General features: G+C 37.3%; 1 protein-coding gene across 1 annotated transcript; it reads left to right on the top strand.

Annotated features, from left to right (window-relative positions):
- Positions 1 to 13,102: 13,102 nt before the first annotated feature.
- LOC133815025 (alpha,alpha-trehalose-phosphate synthase [UDP-forming] 1-like) lies at positions 13,103 to 18,798 on the top strand. The gene is made up of 11 exons (XM_062247919.1): positions 13,103 to 13,213; positions 13,246 to 13,498; positions 13,700 to 13,797; positions 13,959 to 14,347; positions 14,955 to 15,069; positions 15,180 to 15,281; positions 15,774 to 15,924; positions 16,445 to 16,533; positions 17,025 to 17,073; positions 17,510 to 17,610; positions 18,766 to 18,798. The coding sequence occupies exons 1-11, from the start codon at positions 13,103 to 13,105 to the stop codon at positions 18,796 to 18,798; spliced, it is 1,491 nt and encodes a 496-aa protein (XP_062103903.1).
- Positions 18,799 to 19,282: the final 484 nt, after the last annotated feature.

Raw genomic sequence — 19,282 nt, 5'->3', positions numbered from 1 at the left:
AGGCACCATACCGAATGGCACCTACCAAACTCAAGGAGTTAAAGATGCAGCTACAAGAACTCCTAGACTTGGGTTTCATTAGACCGAGCCATTCGCCATGGGGAGCACCGATTCTATTTGTGAAGAAAAAGGACGGAAGCATGCAGATGTGCATAGATTACCATGATCTGAATAAGGTAACGGTTAAGAATAAGTACCTACTACCCCGGATTGATGATTTGTTTGATCAATTTCGAGGTGCGATCGTGTTTTCAAAGATTGATCTATAGTCAAGGTTTCATTAGCTTAAGGTGCGAGGAGATGATATTCCTAAGAAAGCTTTTAGAACTCGTTATGGGCATTACAAGTTCTTAGTGATGTCTTTTTGTCTTACCAAGGCTCTAGCTGCATTTATGGATTTAATGAATAGGGTCTTCAAGGACTACTTGGATAAATTCATCGTAGTGTTCATCGACGACATCTTAGTATACTCAAAGGACGAAGTCGAGCACGAGGAACATTTGAGGTTGATCTTATTGTGACTAAAGGAGCATCAACTTTACGCCATGTTCAAAAAGTGCAAGTTTTGGCTATCGCAAGTAGCATTCCTCGGGCACATTACATCCAAGGATGGAGTTGCAGTAGAGCCATCTAAGGTAGAGGCTGTGAAGGATTGGCCAAGATCGAAGAAAGCATCAGAGGTAAGAAGCTTTCTGGGATTAGCAGGTTATTATCGAAGGTTTGTAGGGCTTTTCTAAGATAGCCACTCTGCCCACCAACCTGACCCGGAAATAGCAAAGGTTCAACTGGACTGCTAAGTGTGAAGAAAGCTTCCAGTTGCTTAAAGATAAGCTGTGCTCAGCACCAGTACTCTGTGTACCGACACCCAATGACAAGTTTGTAGTATGCTGCGATGCATCAAAGCAAGGGTTGGGTTGCGTACTGATGCAAAATGACAAGGTGATAGCCCACGCCTCAAGGTAGCTGAAGGAGTACGAGCAACGCTATCCAACACACGATATGGAGTTGGCAGCAGTGGTCTTTGCGTTGAAAATCTGGCGCTATTATCTTTATGGAGAACAATGTAAGATTTATATGGACCACAAAAGCTTAAAGTATTTCTTCATGCAAAAGGAGCTCAACATAAGGCAGTGCAGATGGTTAGAACTAGTAAAGGATTATGACTACGAAATTCTATACCATTTGGGAAAGGCAAACGTAGTTGCTGATGCACAAAGTAGGAAAAGTTATGGAAGTCTAGCAGCGTTAGCTAGAATAAAAAAGTCGCTACAGCAAGAGCTGATCATTGCCAAAATAGAAGTAGTCATTGGTAAGCTGGCTAATTTGTCTATCTAGTCAAATATGTTAGAAGATATACAGATTGGGAAAGGACATGATGACACATTAGTGGCACATATGGATGCAGTTAGAGAAGGCAAGGGCACAAATTTCTCAATATCTGGTCAAGGGTTATTGAGATTTAAGGATCACGTATGCGTGCCGAATGATCAAAGGATTAAGATGACAATTCTATAAGAAGCACACAGTACCCCATACTCAGTTCTCCCAGAGTCGACCCAGATGACTCACGACGTTAAGGCAGTACATTGGTGGCCAGGAATGAAGAAGGATATAGCAAAATTTGTGTCTAAATGTTTAGTATGCCAGCAAGTGAAAGCAGAACTTCAGCAGCCTGCAGGCTTATTGCAACCACTTAGCATACTAGAATGAAAATGGGACGATATAGCTATGGATTTCATGACGAGTTTCCCACGAACATGTAAGCAGCATGATTGAGCTTGGGTAGTAATAGATAGACTAACCAAGTCAGCTCATTTCCTGCCTGTTAAGACTTCATACACAGCGGATCAATACGCAGACATCTATGTCCAAGAAATAGTGCGGTTGCATGGAATTCCCAAGACAATAGTGTCCGATAGAGGATCGATGTTTACATCGAGATTTTGGGGAAGTTTACAGCAAGCCATGCGTACTAAGTTAACTCTTAGTACGACGCTTCATCCTTAGACCGATGATCAGTTCGTGTGTACAATACAGATTTGAGAAGATATGTTGCGCGCTTGTGTACTTGATTTCGGAGGATCATGGAATAAGTACTTACTGCTGATAGAGTTCTCCCACAACAATAGCTACCAGTCAACGATTGGGATTGAAGCTTATGAGTTACTTTATGTAAGAAGGTTTAGATCACCGTTACATTGGGACGAGGTATGAGAATGGCAGCTCCATGGTCCCAAAGTTGTTAGAAAAGCTCAGGAAGCAGTAGCGCTGATTAGAAAGCGTATGCTCGTTACTCAAAGCCGTCAAAAAAGTTATGTGGATGCCAAGCGGCGCGATGTGGAATTCAAGGTCAGAGATCAAGTCCTCCTTAAGATATCTCCTATGAAAGGTGTGAAGTGATTTGGGAAGAAAGGCAAGCTTAGTCCCCGTTTTATAGGTCCTTTTGATATATTGGACAAAGTGGGAGAAGTTGCATACAGATTAGCCCTACCGCCAACCCTAGCAGATAGCCACAATGTGTTTCACATCTCAATGCTACGAAAGTATGTGTCAAACCCATCTCACGTCCTCAAGTATGATGCAATAGCACTCCAGAAAGACTTGAGTTACAAGGAACGACCGGTTAGCATCCTAGATGGAGGGATGAAGCAGTTACGGTCCAAGAGTATTCTGATAGTCAAAGTCCTATGGAGTAATAGTTCTCAACGGGAGGCAACGTGGGAGTTGGAGGAGGGCATGCAAGATCGGTATCTGGAATTGTTTGGTAAGTAAATTTCGAGGATGAAATTCTTTTTAGTAGGGGAGAATTGTAGAGTCCCAGAACTTTACTTACCTAGTTAGATAGTAGTAGTAGTAGTAATAGCTAGTAGTAGTTATAGTATGTTTATTACTGTAGATTTTGGTTCAAGCCGGGACTTAGTTGAACACTCGTAGCAACACTTGTGGATTTTATAAGTTTAACCTATAGTTTAAGAATATTAATTATAACATAAGGTTTGATTATTATTGTTGACTATAAAGATGTTATTTATTATACTATAAGGTTTAGATAGAACTAATAAGATAATGACACTTGTCGTGTGCATGTTATTAAGGAATTAAGAATTTTTTATGAATAGTTTTATAGGAGAAATATTTGAAAACCCTAGAATCTGCCAGCAGCTTTAAAAACGTTATATGACTCAATCAAAGTTGTTTACCCAATTCAAATTAGGCTGAAGAAGCACAATTACTTGTATAATATTTTAGTGTATGCCGATATATCGCAGCTTTATGGGTGATATATCGCCACACGAGGAATACGAAAAACACGTTACTTTGCACAAATGCATTGTCGAGCCTCGGGATATAGGCCCAGGCGATATATTGCCTACAATGGGCGATATTTCGACCCGAGGGAAAGATTTTCAAATGGTTTTGAAACCGAGCTCAATTCAACACTCAACCTCTTAGCAAGCCTCTGAACATTTTGACTGAGTCTTAAGCCTCTGCTGAACGGATTTTCAAATGTTTTTCAATTAAATAATCATTATTTTAGTCAAGCTAAAAGAAGATCTTTTCACTCCTAGACCTCTATAAATAGAACCTAGTACTGAGCCATTTCTCTCATTCTTCAAGCTGTGTTCAGAGCTTCAGGCTGCTAGGTTTACTATTGAGTGATAAACACTTGGGTTGGGTTATAAGCTTTATTATTTTAAGCTTTAAAAACACTTGGAAAGTAAGGTTAATAGTATGTTTTTTGATATTGAGGTGTAGTTCGGTTCTAATACATTCAAAGGTATTCCTAATCTTAAGTTTATTTCAGTTTAATTCTTTAGATTCCATTTTAATCCTAACTCATCGTTTTTCCATTCATTGTAAGGTATTTAAGTTCTTGAAACTTAAGGTTTCCTTTCGGTAAGCTCTTCTTCTCAGTGGGTTAGATTCATTTCTTTTTCATCTCCTTCTTTTAGAAATACTCACCTTCTCATTGTTGGTTTTTAAGAGTGATAAAAATCCCGTCCTTGTTCTCAAATCCCGGTATTGGTAAGAAAAATAGGATAGACCTTGTATGTGTTATATGATATGATATGTCATGCTTATGTTATATGATATGTTTATATGTTATCTTATGTGATGTTATGTTATGTAATATGTATAGTATGTTTATAGCCTTAGGCATATGACTTGCTTAGCTAGCAAGCCCCACAAATCTTTTGGGCATATGACTTACTTAGTTAACAAGCCCCAAGTAGTATAATGGCCGTTGTAGTAGTATATGACATATGTTATAGTATATGTTTATTATTATGTTTATGTTTTATGTTTTATGTTATTAGTCGATTTTCCTTGATGGGCATTAGGCTCATTTCTTTATTTTTATGTATGCAGGAAAATAGTTATGGCAGCGGAAGGATTCTTGGCAGCTTGGGGTTATGTACTGAGGAAGAATGGAGTCGATGGACTGCGTGAACGATTCAAGGACGACGTTGTTTTTAGTCTTTTTAATTATGTTTTCTATGTATTTTACGCACTTGGTTTTGTAACAAATTTATTTAAGATTTAAGTTATGTTTTATTTTTAAAACAATGGGATCCTATACCATATCGTGAATTTATGTATTTCAACATTTACTTAGAGTTTTTTTAATAAAGTTTGTGAATGTTTCTTATGTATGTTTTCATGAAAGTATTGTCTATGTACAGTAGTTTTAATGGTCCAAAGTCTTAGAATTAGTTGGGTCATTACATTTTAGCCCTTATGTTTTCAGTTAAGAATATTTATAAATTAGTTTATTTTCTGTATTTATTTTATTTATTATCTTTGCATTTATGATTGTATATAGTGAAAACCTTTTTCCAAATAAATATTATTGTTATTTTTGAATGACATGTATAAGTTTGATTTTTTTTTTACAATCATAATTTATAACAAATTTAATAAATAATAACCAAGTTCGGTGAGGGTGGATACAAATCAATGGACCGGGTTCTATATAGAGAGATAGGGGGCCATAGTAGTGGGAACAATTTTACTAATCCCAGCCCTCCCTCAATATGGTTAACTTTGGAACAACGATGATTTTTGAGCCTAAGAAGTAAGTCATATAGGTGATTAGAAACACACTTAGAAAATAATAAAGATGGCTTTTTTTTTTCTAAGTATAGAAACACACCCTAATTATAAAGAAGGATTGTATAATTTTTCATAAGAAATCATAACTAATAGGTCCGAGTTATGTTTGCTTAGATTAAGTTTTTTCCTTAGAGCCTATTAGGGTAAGTTCTAATATGTTTTCTTGACTATTAGAACTTTGCTAAATATGTCGCTCAGAATGTATGTATGTGCGAATACCAATGCCTCCAGCTTAGCTCACGAAAGTAATGAAGCCCCTCCAGCTCGCAGAAGAGAAGTGTGTGCTACCACTGCTGCTGCTAATCAAAGTATGCTACTACCGCCGTTTGACATAACAATAGAAATTGTCTGGCTACGACAAGAAGTGGAAAAACTGCTACAACAATGACAACAGCCTCAGCATAGCAACAGTGGTAGGCAGAAGAGAAGGCATCCTGATGATAAGTAGGCCAATGGTGACAAAAGAGTGGGAGCAAGTGATAGGCTGGGTTATGTAGAATACCCGCAGTGCTCCAAATGCGAAAAGAAACATCTTGGAAATGTCGTGCAAACACCAAAAGATGTTACAGTTATGGTCAGGTAGGTCACTGAAAGAGGGAATGTTCCCAGCTCAAGCTAGAGGAGAAAAGTGACAACAAGATGGTTCCTGCCAAACTCTTTGCCTTTACCCAGGGAGAAGCCCCTGCTAGTAATAAAGTAGTCACAGGTCAGATTCCTATCCTCGATAGTATATGTTCTAGTATTATTTCATTCGGGAACAACATCCTTGTATATCTCGTTAGGAATGATAGAGAAATTAGACAAACCTTATAGAATTAGGTTTGTGACATATTTTCCCTCAGGCGAAATAGTCCTATCATCACAGGTAGTACGAGGCACACCGATCAAAATTGAGAACGTAGAAATAGAAGGAGACTTGATAGAACTAGAAATCAAAGACTTCGACGTTATACTGGCCATGGATTGGCTAGCAAGGCATGGCGCAACCATCGACTGCAAACGCATGAAAGTGATGTTCGAGACTCCTGACGGTCAGATACTATGCTTTATGGGACAAGTTTCAAGACTACGCACACCGCTTATTTCGTCTCTCAAAGCTTAGAGGATGATAGAAAAAGGATGTCATGCATACTTATCCAGTGTCACGGATATGGTAAAGGAAGCACCACTAAAGGTTGGAGACGTCCGTATTGTAAAGGACTTCCCAGAAGTATTTCCTGACGACTTACCAGGTGTAACAACCCAAAATCGCTAATAAGGCTTAATGGCCTTGATTAGTGTGCCAGGAGGGAATTAGTGGAATAATTGTGATTAAATGAGTAATTATATGTTTATTAAAGTTTATATGATAATTGGTGGTATTATGTGGTAATGTGATATGAGATAAATATGTGATATATGTGAGAACCACATTATTATGTGGACAGGTTCGCTGAGCACGACTCAAGACGATTCTAGGGTCAGATAGCGGGAAAAGTCACAACGGGGCTTAAGATATGACTTTGGATAAGTCGGGGGTACTTTTAGATAGCGGGTAGCGATTTGGATTATCGGGTCATGGAAATAAATATATGGAGATATATTTGAGATTAGGATGTGTAGGCGGGAATATTGGGGGATTTTACCATTTTGGCCTAGGGGACGGTTTCGGCACCTCGAGCCTCAGGATTAACTTAACAGGTAAGTTAGACATAAGGAAGCTTTTAGAAGAAAAACAAAAACTGACTAAGAGCTTTTGCCTCAGCTCTCTTTCACGCTCAAGGAAAACAAAAGGAAACGAAACACAGAAAATAGGGGAAACAAGCTTGAATTTCTGAGATTGGTGGTGAGGATTTGGAGGTTTAGCTCAGGAGTAAATCAAGAACTAAAACAGGGATTAAGTTAAGCATCTGGTCTACTTTTTTGTGGTTGAATTCTGATTTCTAGCTGGGTTTTGGTTAAGTGTTGAAACAAATATGGTTTTGATGTTTTAAGGCAGAATTAAGAAGGAAATTTGGGAACCTAGCTTGGCTATGGCTTGGTGAAATGATTCAACAGCAAAGGTAAGTTTCAACTCCTGGTTTAGAGGTTTTAAATTGAGTTTGAATGATTGGTTTAAGTGTTTACAGCTCTCGGGTTTCAGAAATTGGAAAGAGAAGATTATAGTGTGCTAGGTTGTGTTTTCTGTGGAATTATGCTGTTTAGATCATGCTAAAGTGGTTGGGAATTAATTGGTTAGGAGTTGGGAAGCTTTGGGATGGTTTAAAGTGAGGTTTCAGACTTAAAAATGGTGTAAATTCTTGGTTTGAAAGGGAGGGTCGCGGCTCAGTTCTAGAGCGCTGCAGCCCTAGCATGCAAAGGAGCCAAGGAGGCTCGGCCAAGGGAGAGCGCCGTGGCGCCCAAGGCAAGGGCCGCGGCGCGTGTGTGGTTCAGCATGGGTGTTGGTTCTATTTTGGGGAAGGGTCGCGGCTAGGCTTCGAGGGCCGCAGCCCTTAGTTGCACACATGGGTTTTTGAGGGTTTTAGGCACGGGAAGGTGGTCTAGTGCGCTCGGGTTTGGTTTCACCACTGTACTTGGTGGAATTTGGAATCCTGGGAGTTAGTTGTGTAATTGGAAACCTATATTGGAGTATTAATGGAACCCTATACTTTGGTTGTGACTAGGTGATAAAGACTTAGGCTCGGGAGCGGATCGTGCTTGAGGCGTTGCTCGTAATTCAATAACTGCGCAGACTAAAGGTAAGAAAACTGCACCTGGTTGAATATATGCGACGGGACTAAGGGTTCCCTATTGTAAATGCTTGAAAAGATGGTATTATGCCATGCAAGCCATTTGGTGAACCAATGGCCTAAGGGTGCCAAGGGTTACACCAACGCACAGGGCGCGGCTCGGCCACTGGTAGCCAAGGACAGCTTATTGTGCACTGAGCTCGGTTTAAGCGGGCCGGAGTCAGTGGGTTAAACAGAGGGTGCGGCCTAAGTTGTCGGCCCTGAATATTATGTGATATGAGTATTATATGTGGTAGAATGTATCTTGAATTGGATTGTATATGTTGAATACCTGTTGAGGACTATCTGATGGGAATACATGCATATTGAACAATTTGTCTGTTATTATTGTCTGAGTTGTTTATGATGTTTTCTTGCTGGGCCTTGGCTCACGGGTGCTACGTGGTGCAGGTAAAGGCAAGGGCAAATTAGATCAGCCCTGATTGGAGAGCTCAGCGAGCTGAATGTACATAGCCAGGTGCTCGGCCGCCACGGTTGAGATCTAAGCAAGGACATGGAACCTAAAGGTTGTCTGTGTTGCCTTAGTATGGCTAGTTGATATTCATGTATTTTTAGGAGTCTGTAAACTTATTGTAACTTTGTTTTCATATGGGATCCCATGTTTACTATAGTTTAAATATATGAAATGAGTCTTTCGAGACCAAAACTTTTTTAACCTCAGCTTTTACATGTTTAGTGACATGTTTTCAAATTAATGACTTGGTTAGCAAGTCCTACACCTTTATAAGTACACAGTGCAACGGTCTTGGCTATCCAGGGCGTTACACCAGGGCTGCTACAGACTCGGGAAATTGACTTCACAATCGAACTAGTGCCAGGCACCGAGAATATCTCAAAGGCACCATACCGGATGGCACCTACCGTACTCAAGGAGTTAAATATGCAGCTACAAGAACTCTTAGACTTGGGTTTTATAAGTCCGAGCCATTCGACATGGGGAGCACCGGTTCTATTTGTGAAGAAGAAGGACAGAAGTATGCGAATGTGTATAGATTACCACGAGCTAAACAAGGTAACAATTAAGAATAAGTACCCGCTACCCCGGATTGATGACTTGTTTGATCAACTCCGAGGAGCAACCGTGTTTTCAAAGATTGATCTACGATCCGGGTATCATCAGCTCAAGGTACGGGAAGAGGATATTCCTAAGACAAATTTTAGAACTCATTATGGACATTACGAGTTTCTAGTTATGTCTTTTGGTCTCACCAACGCTCCAGCCGCATTCATGGATTTAACAAATAAGGTATTTAAGGATTACTTGGATAAATTCATTGTAGTGTTCATCAATGATATTTTTGTGTACTCAAAGGATGAAGTCAAGCACGATGAACATTTAAGGATACCCTTGTTACGACGAAAGGAGCATCAACTTTAAGCTAAGTTCAAGAAGTGTGAATTTTGGCTTTTGCAAGTAGTATCCAAGGAAGGAGTTGTCGTAGACCCATCTAAGGTAGAGGATGTGAAGGATTGGCCAAGACCAAGGAATGCATCTGAGGTAAGAAGTTTTCTGGGATTAGCAGGTTATTATCGGAGGTTTGTAGAGGGATTTTCTAAGATAGCCACTCCACTCACCAACATGACCCGGAAGCAGCAGAAGTTCAACTGGATTGATAAGTTTGAAGAGAGCTTCCAGTTGCTTAAGGATAAGCTATGCTCAGCACCAGTACTTTGTGTACCGACATCCAAGGACAAGTTTGTAGTCTACTGCGATGCGTCAAAGCAAGGTTTGGGTTGTGTGCTGATGTAGAATGAAAGGTAATAGCCTACGCCTCAAGGCAGCTAAAGAAGTACGAGCAACGCTATCCAACACATGATATGGAGTTGGCAGAGGTGGTCTTTGAATTGAAAATCTGGCATCATTATCTTTATGGAGAATGATGTGATATTTATACGGACCACAAAAGCTTAAAGTATTTCTTCACTCAGAAGGAGCTTAACATGAGGAAGCGCATGTGGTTAGAACTAGTGAAGGATTATGACTACGAAATCCTATACCACCCGGGAAAGGAAAATGTAGTTGCTGATGCGCTAAGTAGGAAGAGTTATGGAAATCTACCAGCGTTAGCTAGAATAGAAACGTCGCTACAGAAGGAGCTGATCAATGCCGAAATAGAAGTAGTCATTGGTAAAATGGCTAACTTGTAACATTCAGTCAAGTCTGATAGAAGATATACGGATCGGGCAAGGACATGATGACACATTAGTAGCACATATGGACACAGTTAAAGAAGGCAAGGCCACAAATTTCTCGATATCAGGATAGGGGTTCTTGAGGTATAAGGACCCGGTATGCGTGCCTAATGATAAAGGGATTAAGATGAAAATTTTAGAAGAAGCGCAAAATACCCCATACTCAGTTCACCCAAGGTCGACTAAGATGACTCACGACCTTAAGGTGTTATATTGGTGGGCAGGAATGAAGAAAGATGTAGCAGAGTATGTGTCTAAATGCTTAGTATGCCAGCAGGTGAAAGCAGAACATTAGCTCCCTGCATGCTTATTGCAACCACTTAGTATTCCAGAATTGAAGTGGGACGATATAGCCATGGATTTTGTGACAGGACTACCACGAAAAAATAAGCAGCATGACTTGGCTTGGGTGGTAATAGATAGACTAACCAAGTCAGCTCATTTCCTGCCTGTTAAGATCAATACGGGAGACATTTATTTTCAAGAAATAGTAAGACTGTATTGAATTCCTAAGACTATAGTATCCGATAGAGGAACGGTGTTTACATTGAGATTTCAAGGAAGCATGCACCAAGCCATGGGTACCAAGTTAAGTTTTAGTACAACATTTCATCCTCAGACCGATGGCCAGTCCGAGCGTACCATACCGATTTTAGAAGATATGTTGCGCGCTTGTGTACTTGATTTTGGAGGATCATGGAGTAAGTGTTTGCCACTGATTAAATTCTCCTACAACAATAGCTACCAGTCAATGATTGGGATGGCACCCTATGAGTTTCTTTATGGAAGGAGGTGTAGATCGTCGTTACATTGGGACGAGGTAGGAGAAAGGCAACTTCTTGGACCCGAAGCTGTTAAAGAAGCTCAGGAAGTAGTAGCGCTGATTAGAAAGCGTATGCTCGCTAATCAGAGCCATCAGAAAAGTTATGCGGATGCCAAGTAGTGTGATGTGGAATTCAAAGTTGGAGATCAAGTCTTCTTAAAGATATCTCATATGAAAGGTGTGAAGCGGTTTAGGAAGAAAGGCAAGCTTAGTCCCTGGTTTATAGGTCCTTTTGAGTAATTTGACAAAGTGGGAGCAGTTGCATATAGATTAGCTCTACCGACAGCACTAGCAGATAACCATAATGTGTTCCACATCTCAATGCTGCGTAGATATGTGTCAGACCCATCTCACATCCTCAAATATGATACGATAGCACTCTAGAAAGACTTGAGTTACGAGGAATGACCGGTTAGCATTCTAGATAGAGGGATGAAGGAATTACGGTCTAAGAGTATTCCTATAGTCAAGGTCCTATGGAGTAATAGTTATGAAAGGGAGGCAACGTGGGAGTTGGAGGAAGACATGTTAGCCCGGTATTCAGAATTCTTTGATAAGTAAATTTCGGGGACGAAATTCTTTAAAGTATGGGAGAATTGTAGAGTCTCAAAATATTTACTTAGCTAGCTAGATAGTAGTAGTAGTTAGTATTAGTTAGTAGTATGTTAGTTTCCATGGATTTTAGTTCAAGTCGGGACTTAGTTGGAAACTCATAGCAACAGTGATGGATTTTATATGTTTACACTACACCAAATACCTCTTTCTATAATACATAATTATAAGCTAATTGGAAAAGTATTATAATAGGTAAAGTTAGAAAATGGTAAAGTTAAATGGAGGGAAAAAAATGGTTGGGTAAAATTAAAAGGGAGGGAAACAAAAAAAAAAAGGCATATGTAAAAGCATTTTTTTTAGCAAATGTAAAAGGCAAAGGCTCCGAAAGCTCCTCCACACCAATTTTCTCTAATTCCTCTTCTACTCTACCGCAAGAGCTACTTCGATTGTCCCTCAGGCATGGACTAAGGCTCGACGACTATGGGACGTAGGCAGGGACTAAAGGTTGACAATGATGGGATGCAGACGGTGCTTTGGAGGTGAGGGCTAGATCGGTGCAGGAGTTGGTCGACTGTGTCTTGTGCAAGGTCGGGGACAGACGGGGACTGAAGGGTGACGAATGGGTAAGATTTTTTCTCACCTGTTATTTTTATTTTTTTCATCACCTTGTCTAACCTCGTACTGATTTTGGGAAATAACAAGTTTTCTTTTTGTTTTCTTATTTGGTAAAACATTTTTTTTTCTTTCTGTTTTCAACCCAGTGTTTGGTGTTACCTGCATGGATTTAAAGCTGTCTATACCCTATAAAGCTTACACGAGGATTCGATTGTTCGCTTTCTTTTTCTCTCACTTCGTTAACTCTCTGCCATTCAGTTTCCGGAGATTTATCTTTTCTCTTTTTATCATCATCCCTTCCTATCTCTTTTTCTATCTAGTTCATACCTAGTAGTAGTAGTAGTAGTAGTAGTAGTGGCTGGGATATAGATTATAGTTGAATCTCATCTGCAAAAGAAGCTTGACAATTGAACTCTTGCTCTTTTATAAAGAAATTGGTAATTGCTCTTTTGAGTGCTTCTGGAATTGGGTTTTTGAAGATTTTCTTCTTATTTTGTTTCTCAAGTTTCTGAAGTTAACTTTGGCATCTTAAGATATATCACGATAATTGCTTTCTCAATATCACTGAATTGCAGTTCCAACATGTTTTCCACCAATGCAATGTGTTTGTTGTTTCGTCTGAATGATGTGATATATGTACCTATGGTGGGGACTTGCTCGATGTACCTTTCGTTCATTTTTTTCTTTCTTTCTGGGTAGTAGTGGGTCATTTTCTTCACTAGTTAATAACCTACTTTTTTTGTCTTATTAATTGGGTTGTTTTCCTTCAAATTTATGGACTCAAATAATTGATTCAATGACATAACTGTGTTTTTCACTTACCCTTTTGCCTATCTCATTGCTTAACACTTTTATTAGAGTAATTCTACAGCAATATTTATGTTTTTTTTTAATTAATTTTCAAAGCTTTGTCTTGTTTACTAGCCCCTGAAGACTCACTATTCCAAAAATATAATGTAGGAGGCGCAGTTGTCTTGAGAAGCATTTGTGGTTATAAATTTTGGCACACAAGGTTCAGTTGCATAGAGAGCGCATGATAGGGAACAAGTACGAGAGTAACCAAACCTGGTCGACCAGTCGAGTTGGACAGCTAGTGAATGATAGGAAGATAAGGAAAAACAGCAGAACTTCTCAATCAAACGAAGTAACTTCTGAGAATAATAACAATAATAACAGGGGGCTCAGTATATTGAGAATGATGTCTGCTTAACAGAAGATGATACTTCGAAAGTTGCAACTGTTGGACAATGCCCTGAAGGTGATACTGCAACGACTAACAATTATGAGCGATGTGAAAATCCAGATAAAAAGCCTGCTAGGCAACGGTTATTGGCAGTTGCTAACAGATTACCAGTCTCTACTGTAAGGAAAGGTGAAGATGTATGGCATTTAGAGATTAGTGCTGGGGGTTTAGTTAGTGCTCTTCTGGGTATGCAATTCCTACTCTTTATTTTTTAAGATTGTTTGGTCTATTTATATTTATATTAAGATTGTTTACTTGATGATATTATTGCGTGTCTAACAAAATAGTTCCTCGTATTAATAGTTTTTTGTTACTTTTTTTACCTAATGATTTGGTTTTTTTCTTTGTAAACTTGTTATTCACATGTACTATATGGTTGTGTTAAAGGCGTGAAGGAATTTGAGGCAAGGTGGATAGGTTGGGCTGGTGTGAATGTGCCCGATACAGTTGGACAGAATGCGCTTACTAAGTCTCGAGCCGAAAAGGTTAATTTTCGAATCTTGACATAGAGTCATTCGGACCATTTAATATTACTGCCTTTGCTTATTGGGTTGATTTTTTTTTCCTCTAATTGAGTAAACATGTTTTTTTAGTTAAATTATGAGAAAATCAATTATGTTCATGCTTTTCTATTTCTGCCTCACAGAGATGTATTCCAGTATTTCTTGATGAAGAGATTGTTCATCAATATTATAATGGCTACTTCAACAACATTTTGTGGCCACTTTTTCAATACCTTGGACTTCCACAAGAAGATCGACTTGCTACCACCAAGAGTTTCCAGTCGCATTTTGCTGCATATAAGAAGGCAAATGAAATGTTTGCTGATGTGGTTATCAAGAATTATGAAGAGGGTGATGTTGTTTGGTGCCACGATTACCATCTTATGTATCTTCCAAAATGCTTGAAAGATTTCAAAAAATCAATGAAAGTTGGTTGGTTTCTACATACTCCTTTTCCTTCATCTGAAATTCACAGGACATTGCCATCTCGATCAGAGTTGTTGTGCTCAGTTCTTGCTGCAGATTTAGTCGGGTACGTTGAGTATTCGGCAGCACTTGTTGAATATTATATATGACTTTTGTTTAAAGTTGTCAAGAACCAGTCTTTTAATGTCAGCTGGAGTAGAAAAAATAGGTAGTTTGTTCAGCATATGCAAACGTGCTTCACTTATTATGATGTTCTTCTGTTAAAAGTATTCTAGAATGTTCTAGGAGAAACCTAGAATTAATTAGACTATGATATAATTATTATAGAATTATTTAGAGAATAGTAGAAACTAGTTAATGACTTGGAAAATTCTAGAAAGTTTTAGATTTCTTCATTGTAGCCTAATAGAAGAGTGGTGTGTGCTTAGAGGGCAATTGGAAAATAGCAGGTGTGTCAATTATAAAAGTGACTTGGAAAGTTCTTTTGTCATGAGTGCTCTAACCTAAACATCTTGTGTTGCCCTTCAATATTAATAAAGTGTTATTATTTTCCACTCAACATCTTCTATTTGAATGTTGTTGGTTTAAGTAGTAGTTTGATTAAATATAATGTTATTTGGTAATTCGACTCTATATTACTTTCTTCATTTTAAGTGTTTGGACTATATGAATTTTTGAACATGTAATTTATGTATTAATCCTCATTTTTCTAGTTTTCATACATATGATTATGCACGTCATTTCGTTAGTGCTTGTACTCGCATTCTTGGATTGGAGGGTCCTCCCGAGGGAGTTGAGGATCAAGGGAGGCTTACTCGAGTGGCTGCAGTAAGTTGAAATTACATGCCCGTTTAATTTAAAGTTGAAGACATATTATATGAGTAAACTTTAGTATGGAAACTTGTTACTCATTCAGACTCCAGTGCTAAAATTTTCAGTGTCCCATCGATATAGATTTAGATCGCTTTATACGTGCACTGGAGCTTCCTCAAGTCCAGGAACACATTAGAGAACTTAAAGAAAGATTTGCTGGGAGGAAGGTAAATAATATATTTTTAGAATAAAAGTATGCCATGCATACACTCAACTTCCACAACATAATGGGAACATGAATTAATTCTTAAGCATAGTTTATCTCACTGTCTAGTTTCCTATGACATGAAGTTTTAGGATAGCTGGTCGCTTGATATGCTTTGAGACCTTGTTTATGATAGTAACATGTGCAAGTTATCACTGTCTAGTTTCTTCAGCCCACACGTTATGGAAACTTATGATTTGTTTCAGAGTGTTCATCTTGGATATTCCTATTTGGTTCTTTTACTGTAAAGCTATTGGATAATTCTTAGTCCTTACCTTCCTAGTGACACATTTTTATTTATGCTATTGCTACTGCTTGTTGCATGGGTAGAGAGGTGTTTGTAATTCTAATTTTAGTAGATTAATATTTTTTTGCTCTCTAATTTGTATATTTAATGATATATCTTATGTTTTATATATTAACTATTTCTTATGTCAAATATATGGCATTACAGGTGATGTTAGGTGTAGATCGCCTTGATATGATCAAAGGGATTCCTCAAAAGATATTGGCCTTCGAAAAATTCCTCGAGGAAAACCCTGATTGGCGTGACAAAGTAGTTTTGTTGCAAATTGCTGTGCCAACTAGAACAGATGTTCGAGAGTGTATACTTCTGTCTAAATTTGCATTGCTTCTTCTTGTGTTTGCCTGATTTGCAAATAGTTTTATTCTTTATGTTTCATGATTTCTTTTTGTTTCCTTGATTAATTCAAGCCTTGGCAGAAGGACTAGCGTCTGTTGCATTTTAGAAATTCTTCTTCTTTAGTAAGGAGAGAAAAACTCATTGGAATGTCTAAATTTAAGTTGAATTCCTTTTGCTAGATCCTTTAGTAGTTTAATGTGTTTATATGTCTGAATTTGAGCTATAAACTTTATGTTTTGAGTTCTAGGTTACTTCTGATTGTAGCTTGGGGTTGATGTAGAATAGTGTTCTATTTTGTCTCTCCATCTTATTACTGTCATTGTTTTAAAATAATTTACTCAGTCAACAATGGTTAAGATATTTTTTTTTCAGAGTTAAACAACTTACCTTGATTGAGGAAGTACACTTCAATTCTAAGTGCATTTTGTTTGCTTTGTTGCTAAAATTTAATTAATACACTGTTTCATATTGCATTTTCACAGATCAAAAACTCACAATCCCGGTCCATGAAATTGTTGGACGAATTAACAGCAGATTTGGAACATTGAGAACTGTTCCAATACATCACTTGGTTTGTTTATGGCCATCTTAGTCAGTAATTACTATATGCATGGACAATTTATATCTCACTATATTCTTTTTGGGCTATTTGGTATTTGGAAAAATGTTTTAAGTGTTGTTGACAGTTGTGTATACTGAACCGTATCTTATCATTGTTAGATTAAGCAATCACTCTTTTAGACACAATGGTTCTATATTTCAAATGGTATAGGCTTACCTGGTACGATTAAAATAGGACCTTGAGAGTGTTAATCTTGGTGTAGATCACATCATTGTGCCCCATCTTTGTTTTCTTCTTGAATTGAACCTCAGTTTCTCATGCCAGTGCGTCAACTAAATGTCTATACCTAAAAGTTAATAAGCTATATGTATTTTCATTCATATGATATTTATACACTCCAATTTTGCTATGATTATTTCTCACATGTTAGATGTAACTTTCTAGTTCCTAAGGAGTAACGACTGTGTACTTTTTCTGATCCTATCTTTCTTTCTTTACAGGATCGCTCTCTTGATTTCCATGCTTTATGTGCTCTATATGCTGTTACAGGTACAATTTTTTGTTCTCCTTTTTAATCTACTCTTGGATTATTTCTACTCTGCAATGATGCATTCCAATTTTCTTAATTTATTTCTGCGCATACCTTTTTTCTCTTGATTTCATTATTGTAAACTTACCTGCCTCCCTCTCTTTCCCTACTTCCTTTGGGGTTTGACATCATATTAGCTATGATCTTAAAAGTCATATTTAACATCATATTAGCTATCTATTTCTTTGGATATAAAAAATCTCTCTGAATATTGTTGCTAAGAAACTCTGTGAATGAAAGACAGAGTGCGACTATAACTGAAATTAGTGAATTATAAGCAGCCCTATTTTAAGGTAGTGACAGAATCCCAAATTAAGTGGAAAAAAAATTTCAAGTTCGCATGTAATGTCTTCAAGCAGCCTCATTTGCATCTAAATACCCATTTATCTTTTTCAGATGCAGCACTAGTAACAACTTTAAAGGATGGTATGAATCTTGTCAGTTATGAGCTTGTAGCATGCCAAGATTCAAAGAGAGGAGTCTTGATTCTTAGGGAGGTAATTTCTGGAGACTTTCATGTCTACTCACGCTTTATTTTTATTTTATTTTTAACCATGCAAATAATTGATACCATAATTGATACCATTATTTATTGCTTTCTTGTGCTCAAATAATCTCATCATAATTGATACCATTATTAGTAAAACATTAAATAATACAACATGTGTATGCATTAAGAAAATGAGCATGCTAAAATAGAATGGAATTATGCATAAATTGTTGATGGTGGTGTTGTTATTATTCTTGCTGCATCTATTCACCTTGCCATGCCCAAACAATGTCTTTTAAAGATGGTCTTATATCCTATTTCATTATTGTTTTGTATTCCAATGTATTACCACTGGACTTGCTTACCTCAACCAGGTGAAAGGAGGGTGTGAATTCATATATCTCAGCTTTAATTGAAATTGGTCCTTTTCTGCCTTTGATCCCTCCATTATAAGAGCACATAAGATAATTTGGAAGATTTTTTTTTTTAAACTTCTTACCATAACAAACACAAGGCACATTACTTTCATGTTTTTTTGGCTTCAGTAAACTGAATATATCTTTTGAATGCAAGAAAACAACATATACACACAAATGCATTAATCTTAAAGTGCAGTTGGTATCTTGTAGAGTAGTTAACTAAGAAGTAGTTAAACATTAGACAATGAGTTCCTTCATTTCATAGTCATACAATTATTTGGCTCCTTGAGTACAAGCCTAGGTGGTATAAGCTCACCATCCAACTATTCTGTTACTTGGAAATTTGGAGTCGATAATTTATTGTCGCTCCATGAATGGCGTCTAATAACTAAGTTTATATAGCTTATGTCTGAAGGAAGTAAAAAGGGGTTTTCAATAAATTAAGGATATACATACATAAATATATATATATATGTTTTTGTCTTAGTTCTGAGTTTTCTATTTTTGGATGATGATAGAAAATTGGCTGAGATTTCTGAACTTTCCATTTGCTATAGAACTCAATTTTTGTATATATATTTATATATTTGCTGAGATTTCTTAACATTCCATTTACTTTTGCATAGAGCCATAGATCTATGATAAAAAAAGTTATAAAGGGCCATCGATTGTAAGAACAAATCTGAGTTTATAACCATTTCTCAATGCTATGAACTAATGAACAATTTATACATTATATATAGATTACAGTTTATGCAATCAGGATGTTTGAATGAAAGCCTTATATAAGATTCCAAGACTAGCATACTTAAGGTTTAAATATAGTTTATACTCTTGTTAATGAATTTTCATGCATCATACTTGAATTAATCACTTAATAAGTCTTTTCAGAATCGAAAATTTATGTATGAACTACAGTTAAGTGTTATACACTTTGAATCATACAAAAATTGTTTCCTGAATCATAAGTTTAAAATTGAAAAAAACATGGCAAAAGAGAGATTGCTCTCTTTCTCAAATTGAGTTTCAAACAATTCAGTTCGATTAAAAAACATTGGAAAGCTAGATGATAAAAGCATTTGTTTGCTTCGATTTATTGGCTTAATCGCTTTATCATAATTAGCTTTAGGTTTCTAAATTCCATTTGTTATGAAATATATTATTGATTCACTTTCTGACATGGAACTGATTCTTTCTGTTTTCAGCTCAATCAAAGTCTTTATGACAGTCATCAAATATATTCCTCAGGTTAGAAATGGC

Source organism: Humulus lupulus, chromosome 2 (assembly GCF_963169125.1).
Source record: "Humulus lupulus chromosome 2, drHumLupu1.1, whole genome shotgun sequence".
Taxonomy (NCBI): Eukaryota; Viridiplantae; Streptophyta; class Magnoliopsida; order Rosales; family Cannabaceae; genus Humulus; species Humulus lupulus.
This window is presented reverse-complemented; position numbering and strand designations above follow the sequence as displayed.